This window comes from Galeopterus variegatus, unplaced genomic scaffold (assembly GCF_000696425.1).
Source record: "Galeopterus variegatus unplaced genomic scaffold, G_variegatus-3.0.2 Scaffold4315, whole genome shotgun sequence".
NCBI classification, from domain to species: domain Eukaryota; kingdom Metazoa; phylum Chordata; class Mammalia; order Dermoptera; family Cynocephalidae; genus Galeopterus; species Galeopterus variegatus.
In genome coordinates this window covers 46,868-55,090 of record NW_007730426.1, presented here as the reverse complement: position 1 = coordinate 55,090, position 8,223 = coordinate 46,868, and the positions used below count along the sequence as shown (strand labels likewise).

Sequence of the window (8,223 nt, the reverse complement as noted above, 5' to 3'; positions counted from 1 at the left end):
TCCAGGGGGAGCTAAAACCAAGCATCGTCTCAGCACCTTTGTGGAGTTAGTTGGTTTCATCGTTCAGCAATCATTTGGGTGTAGCTCATTTCTTTATTTTATTTAAATCCATCACTCCCGCTCCCCACCCCCTCCCCCATCATGTCCTTACTTCCCTTCTCTCCAAGTTCGGCAGTCATTGCTTTGCATGTATCCGCAGCTCCTTCCATCCCTGCCCAGTCCTCCCCTGGCAAACTCTGATGAAATCTATCTCTGGCCTGCTCTGCATCTGCACCTGAATGAGCAGCTGAATGTGGCTGGAGAAAAGCTCACGGCCATGAGGACTGTCCCACATTAACTCACTATATGTCTCTCAACCTCAGGGAGCACTCCATGCCCCTGGCAGTCCTACCTCGGTTTCTCTGGTCAATTGCCTCTCTATACTCAGAGAAAACCATTTCACACCTTCTGTCCTTTCCTGATGACCTTGACTCCAATTGAGGAAATAGAAGTGATCATAAGAGAATGTCCTCGACTTTCCCCACTAAATCTACCAACATTCTTACCTTTGGATCCATGCACTGTCCTTTCTCTGTTGTTACAGATGGTGGTCAGTTCATGCTCACTCCTTCTCACCTGTGGGACTTTGTTCCTACTTCTTTTCCTCTCCTGCATCTTTGATTTCCTTCTTTTCTTTCTTTCTTTCTTTTTTTAAATTATTCCCATCAACACCCAAATATGCTGTATTACTTCTCACCCATAAACAAACAGAAAAGAAGGTTCCGGTCAAGATGGCAGAATAGACGGTCCCCAGCATCACTCTCTCCCACAAATCAACCAATTTACAACTATAAAAATGTAACATCAGCCAAACTGGGGCTGCTGGAGCTCAGGTGAAGAGGAGGAGGGAGCTATGGAACTCATGAAGGCAGGAGAAACCACGAAGAGAGAAAGAAAAAACTGCTCTCAGCATCTTGGCCTGCAGCCGCTTTTATGCTGAAACTGCTGAGCGCGTGGAGCAGGAGCCGCCAGAAGCTGCAGCTGTGCCCTTCAGATGGAGTTACTTGGAGGCGGTGGGGGAGAAGAGGACTTTGGTGGCCCCCAGGAAAGCAAGACCAATAATAGGGTTCCCGTGGACCCATGCAGGAGCAAGGAGCCAGAACAACTGAAGAAAGGGGAGCCATTCAGAAGCCGGTGAGTCATCACAAGGGACCAGCACAGGACCCATCTCATAGGAAGTGTTTGCAGTACAGGTGGTCAGGGAGATGGGCCCACCAGGAGAACACTGGGACACAGCAAGGACAGCCGACCTGCCCCCCAATCAGTGCAGGACCACTCAGAGGAGAGTGGTCGGGAATGCAGAATTGCAGTGGGTGCAGTTTGATGAAAAAACTCAGGCCCAGATCAGAGTTTCTACACAACCCAGATCCACCACGTCTCTGGAGAGCCAGAAGTACCTATAAGGTCAACCATTAAACCCTGAGCTACACACAAAGTCTTCCCTAGGGAAACAGCAGCAAAGCAGAAATTTAGCTCAACCATACTGCTCAAGTACTGGTCTCACAGGAAGTTCCCCCATTATAGAAGAAAGCAAAGGACAAAAAATTAGTTCTGGCCCAGGCACACCACCAATACCTTGGGGCCTACCAGGGGACATGAGGCATGGACCCAGGGGCAGCCACCACACCACCAGCCCCTTGGGGCCCCACCCAGGAACCTGAGGATTGGAGCTGGGGACCAGACCCCAATCCCATATCCAGGTACACCACCAACGCCTCAGGGCCCACCTGGGGACCCAGGGCTAGCAGCCAGGGACCAGACCCCCTTTCCACAACCAGGCACACTGTGACAGCACCTCAGGGCCTCGTCCACGGGCCCAAGTCATTGAGAAGGGGACCTGACCCCCCTCCCAAATTAAGCCACCCCAAGCCAGTGCCTTGGGGCCCACCTGGGGACCCAGGGCATGAGGAATGGGACCGTATCCCCTCACACAACCAGGCTCATGGAGCCAGCGCCTTGGGGCCTGCCCAGGGACCTGGGGTATAGAGAGGGAACTGGACACCCCCTCCCACAACCAGCCACCTCAAGCCAGTGCCTCGGGGCCCACCCAGGGACCCAGGACATGAGGAATGGGACCGTATCCCCCCACACAACCAGGCTCACGGAGCCAGCACCTTGGAGCCTGCCTGCAGGCCTGGGGCATGGAGAAGGGGACTGGAAACCCCTCTCACAACCAGGCACCTTGCACCAGAGACTTGGGGCCTGCCCAGGGACCTGAGGTATGGAGCCGGGGACCAGACCTGCCTCTCACAACCAGGCACACCTTGCTAGTACCTTGGGGCCTGCTCAGGGACCCAAGGTATGGAGCCAGGGACTGGACCCCCTCCCACAACCAGACACATCCTGCCAGCACCTCAGGCCCCACCTGGGGACCTGGGGCATGGAGAAGGGGACCAGGCCCCCTACCCACAACTGGGCACACTGCACCAGCTCCTTGGGGCCTGCCCGGGGACCTGGGGCATGGAGAAAGGGACCTGACCCCCCTCCCACAACCAGGCTCACTGCACCAGTGCCTCAGTGCCCACCTGGGGACCTGGGGCATGGATCCAGGGGCCAGAACCCCCTCCCACAACCAGGCACACCATGCCAGTGCCTCGGGACCTATTCTGGGACCTGGGGTATGGAACCAGGGATTGGACACTCTCCACAGCCAGGCACACCAGGAGCACTGAGGAGCTTGCCAAAAACATCTTCTCTATGTGGTGGCCCACCATAGCCACCTCGATAACCATGACTGCCACAAAGGCATCTAGATGCCACAATCACCACGCAGATGGTCTGCCAGCCACTGGAGTGTGTTANCAAGCCAGTGCCTTGGGGCCCACCTGGGGACCCAGGGCATGAGGAATGGGACCGTATCCCCCCACACAACCAGGCTCACGGAGCCAGCGCCTTGGGGCCTGCCCAGGGACCCGGGGTATAGAGAGGGAACTGGACCCCCCCTCCCACAACCAGCCACCCCAAGCCAGTGCCTCAGGGCCCACCCAGGGACCCAGGACATGAGGAATGGGACCGTATCCCCCCACACAACCAGGCTCACAGAGCCAGCACCTCGGAGCCTGCCTGCAGGCCTGGGGCATGGAGAAGGGGACTGGAAACCCCTCCCACAACCAGGCACCTTGCGCCAGAGCCTTGGGGCCTGCCCAGGGACCCAAGGTATGGAGCCAGGGACTGGACCCCCTCCCACAACCAGGCACATCCTGCCAGCACCTCAGGCCCCACCTGGGGACCTGGGGCATGGAGAAGGGGACCAGGCCCCCTACCCACAACCGGGCACACTGCACCAGCTCCTTGGGGCCTGCCCGGGGACCTGGGGCATGGAGAAAGGGACCTGACCCCCCTCCCACAACCAGGCTCACTGCACCAGTGCCTCAGTGCCCACCTGGGGACCTGGGGCATGGATCCAGGGGCCAGAACCCCCTCCCACAACCAGGCACACCATGCCAGTGCCTCGGGACCTATTCTGGGACCTGGGGTATGGAGCCAGGGATTGGACACTCTCCACAGCCAGGCATACCAGCAGCACTGAGGAGCTTGCCAAAAAACATCTTCTCCATGTGGTGGCCCACCATAGCCACCTTGATAATCATGACTGCCGCAAAGGCATCTAGATGCCACAATCACCACGCAGATGGTCTGCCAGCCACTGGAGTGTGTTAACACAAGGAAACTCACCAGTAGAGTTAAAAAAAGGAGGAGGATGTCTCTCTCCATAGAGCCCATTTCAGAGTGATGGAAGAGGCATCTGCTCTGTGATAGTATTGGGGGACCTGATCACGCCTCTCGGCATTGGACAGATCATTTGGGCAGCAAATCAACAGAGTAACCATTATTCCTTCAGAGGGTGAGAAGAAATCTAGGGTGATTAGAGGGGAGTGAAAGGGGGATGGGGAGGGATTGGACAAGGCGCATAAATAATAATTATGATTTGTAACAATATATATGCTAGTAATATTGATTTGATCAACATATCTCAATGTTGAACCCCCAAAATTTGTATAATCAATTTTGATTCAGTAAAAATTTTTTTAAAAACCCCCAGAGAACAAAATCCCAAACCTCCTCAAATCACCACCCATTGCCCCATATCTGTTTCCCTTTGTAGCAAAATATCTTTAAAGAGTTCTTTACCACTTCACTTCCAATTTTCTGTATTATGAGATAATGTCATCTGTCTAAATTGAAAAACATAGGCAGGAAGCTCTATATTTTTCTGTGAGCTTCAAATTCTCCCCCTTGCCTCAGAAATAATAGAGTCTACACTTTGAACTAAAATTTGAGCTGTGAACAGCTGCAGGGAGAAGGATTGCAGGGTATGGGAGATTTTTACTTTTTGTGCAGCATTGTTTTCTATGCAGTTTGATTTTCTAACTGGATACAACTATTGCCTTCATTAAAATATGTCAGCAGTAAGCTGGACAGGTAAATTATGGGCCAATTTTGCTTGTTTTTTTTCCTTCTATATCTCTGAATTAAGAAGAAAACCTAATACATGTTTTACTATTTTTAATAAAATGCATAACTGAAACATTATACCGGTTGAATGACAACTCCCCATTTTTCCTTCTTGCCACGTCCCTGGCAGCCACTTTTTTACTCTCTGCTTCTATGAGAATATTTTAAATACTCCATGGAAGTGGAATCATACAGATTTGTTCTTCTGTGACTGGCTCATTTCACTTAGCCTAATGTTCTCCAGATTTGTCCACGCTGTCACATTTGGCAGGATTTTCTTCTTTTGTAAGACTGAATAATATCACATTGTATGTATACACCACATTTTCCTTATCCATTCATTCATCAATGGACATTTATGTTGTTTCCATATTTTGGCTGTTGTAAATAATGCTGTTATAAACATGGAAGTGCAGATCTCTCTCCAAGATCCTGAATTCAATGTTTTTGGATAAACACCCAAAAGTGGGATCGCAGGATCCTATGGTAATTCTATTTTTCATTTTNCCTTCTATATCTCTGAATTAAGAAGAAAACCTAATACATGTTTTACTATTTTTAATAAAATGCATAACTGAAACATTATACCGGTTGAATGACAACTCCCCATTTTTCCTTCTTGCCACGTCCCTGGCAGCCACTTTTTTACTCTCTGCTTCTATGAGAATATTTTAAATACTCCATGGAAGTGGAATCATACAGATTTGTTCTTCTGTGACTGGCTTATTTCACTTAGCCTAATGTTCTCCAGATTTGTCCACGCTGTCACATTTGGCAGGATTTTCTTCTTTTGTAAGACTGAATAATATCACATTGTATGTATACACCACATTTTCCTTATCCATTCATTCATCAATGGACATTTATGTTGTTTCCATATTTTGGCTGTTGTAAATAATGCTGTTATAAACATGGAAGTGCAGATCTCTCTCCAAGATCCTGAATTCAATGTTTTTGGATAAACACCCAAAAGTGGGATCGCAGGATCCTATGGTAATTCTATTTTTCATTTTTTGAGGAACCGCCATACTCTTTTTTATAGTGATGGCACCATTTTACATTCCCATCTACAGCGTGCAAGTGTTCCCTTTTCTCCACGTCCCGGACAACACCTATCTTTTGTCTTTTTGTAACAATCATCCTAATGGGTGTGAAGTGATATCTCATTGTGGTTTTGATTTTCATTTCCCTAGTGAATAGTGATGTTGAGCACCTTTCCATATACCTGTTGGCCATTTTTATGTCTTTTTTGGAGCAAAGTCTAATTAAGTCCTTTGCCTATTTTAGAATTTTCTTTTTCTTTCTTTCTTTTTTTTCTATTAAGTTGTAGGAGTTCTTTACATGTTATTGATATTAACCCCTTATTGGATATGTGCTTTGCAAATATTTTCCCCATTTTGTGCCTTTTCATTGTGTAGATTGTTACCTTTGCTGTGCAGAGGCTGTTTAGTTGGATGTTGTCCCACTTGTTTTTTGCTTTTGTTGCCTGTGCTTTTGGTGTCACCCCAAAAAGTCACTGCCAAGACCAATGTCAAGAAGATTTACCCCTATGTTTTCTTCCAGGAGTTTTACTGTTTTAGGTCTTATGTATAAGTCTTTAATTCACTTTGAGTTGATTTTTATGTATGGAGTAAGATAAGCGTCCAATTTCATTCTTTTGCATGTGAATATCCAGTTTTCCCAACACCATTTATTGAAGAGACTATTCTTTCCCCATGTGTTTTCTTTGCACCCTTGTTGAAGATTAGTTGACCATGTATATGTGTGAGGCTTATTTTGGGCCCTTAATTCTGTTCCATTAGTCTATATGTCTGCCTTTATGCCAATACCAGCCTGTTTTAATTACTGTAGCTTTGTATTACATTTTGAAATCAGGAATTGTGATGCCTCTAGCTTTGTTCTTTTTTCTCAAAAATTGCTTCAGCTATTTGGGGTCTTCAGTGATTTCATATGAATTTTAGGATTGATATTTTCTATGTCTGCAAAAAATGCCATTGGGATTTTGATGGGGATAGTATTGACTGTATAGATTACTTTGGGTCATATGGATATTTTAACAATATTAAAGTCTCCCAATCCATGAAAATCTAGAACTTGAGTGACATTTAAAAAATCATTGTTAGATAACAGAATCTTGTATTGCAGCCTTCTACTTAGTGCTTTCTTTCTTATCCAGTGAGTCCAGTGATTACTGTTAACCAAAAATAAAATTTTCTCTTTCAGGAGAAGCTTCGGCAGTTTTAAGAAGCTTGAATTCCATGTGCTAACATCTTGATGGATAATCTAAAATATAGGGAAAAGGCTGTGTTTATGAAGATTTTCCTCCCTTTGTAGGGAAAATGTTGTATTCATGATGATTCTCTCTGTCCTCTATTCTAGTAAAAAGGAGAAAATAGCCATACAACATATACCAGGCAGTCACTGGAACAATGATGTGAAGATCTTTTAGCAACATGAAATATTTATGCTATAATAAGTGAAGAAAACAGGATTACCAAATTGTATATACTCTATGATATAGACTAGAAATTATATTGGTCCTGGGGGAGTAAAATTATAGGATTTTTTAAATATCTACTTTCCTATATTGTATATTATTAAATACATAATAAATCACTTAAAAATTTACTAGAAATATTTAATACTTTAAGAAAGTAGGAAACTCTAATAAACAAAGATGCTATTAAAATATACAGCAATATCATAGAAAGAATTAAGTTGCTACTGTAGTTGGGTGAGGATGTTCATGATATTATTTTGAGCTATTTTGTTAGCATCTTAAGCAACATGATGTCACAAAGGAATAGGAACAGTTTAAGGGAATTTTGGTACCATCCTATGTCCAAAATGTTTGGGTTTGAAGTATTTCAGAATTTTCTCTGTATCTACAGTATCAGTTTGGGCTGTTATAACAAAATATCATTGACCGGGTGACTTAACAACAAACATTTATTTTTTACAGTTTGGGAGGCTCTTAATCCAAGGTCAGGGTGCTGGCAGGTCTAGTGTCTGATGAGGGCACTCTTCCTGGTTTGCCAATGGTCATATTACATGCAAAATTGCATGTAGAAATGTAAATATATATGCTTAAAAATATATACGTAAGGCAGTGGTCTAAACATTCCCCTCACAGAGGCATAGCAAGAGCAACAAGCTTAGATGTAGACATGATCTTCCAATCGGCAGATGGCAATCTACTGAGAAATCTCAAAAACATTTTTGGTCCCCTTCTATATTTAGTCACTCTCCATAGGTGGGGATGAAGTCTGCAACTGGAGTTGCGTGAGTTCTCCCTACAAGTTGCTTTCTTTCAGTTGCCCTATCAGGGATCACAGGACTCTGGGGACAGTAGAAGTAATATCTCATCAGATAAAGGGTGAGGATGACTGTCATATAATAAAGATAATAAACTTCTGCTTGGGAAATTGTTTTAAAATGTTAATTTGCTGGTTTACTGTGATTAAGTGTAAAAAGCTGTTTTATTATCATCTTAGCTGCTGAAATTTTTAATGTGTTATCAGTCTATTTCCTGCATAAGTGAATGAAGTATGTGAAGCATAATTTGCTCTTGGACACAAAGGATTCTGTAACGATCTATGTCAATATCAATTCTCATTGTACAGTATTGAATGATGTATATCCAAAAACCTAGGTGATGATACGGTTTAAAAATAAGTCCTTGAGGGCTGGCCGGGTGGTGCACTGCTATAGTGCGCCGCTTGGGAAGCC

The 8,223-nt window shown here is 45.3% G+C and overlaps 1 protein-coding gene across 1 annotated transcript in view; it reads right to left on the bottom strand.

The window, feature by feature from the left end:
* Window positions 1–7,734: 7,734 nt before the first annotated feature.
* LOC103602807 (GPI ethanolamine phosphate transferase 2-like) overlaps window positions 7,735–8,223 on the bottom strand; it is a 22,778-nt gene continuing 22,289 nt past the window's right edge. The window contains exon 4 of the mRNA XM_008587247.1: window positions 7,735–7,833. Coding sequence (XP_008585469.1) covers window positions 7,735–7,833 — 99 coding nt within the window. The remainder of the gene's footprint in view (window positions 7,834–8,223) is intronic.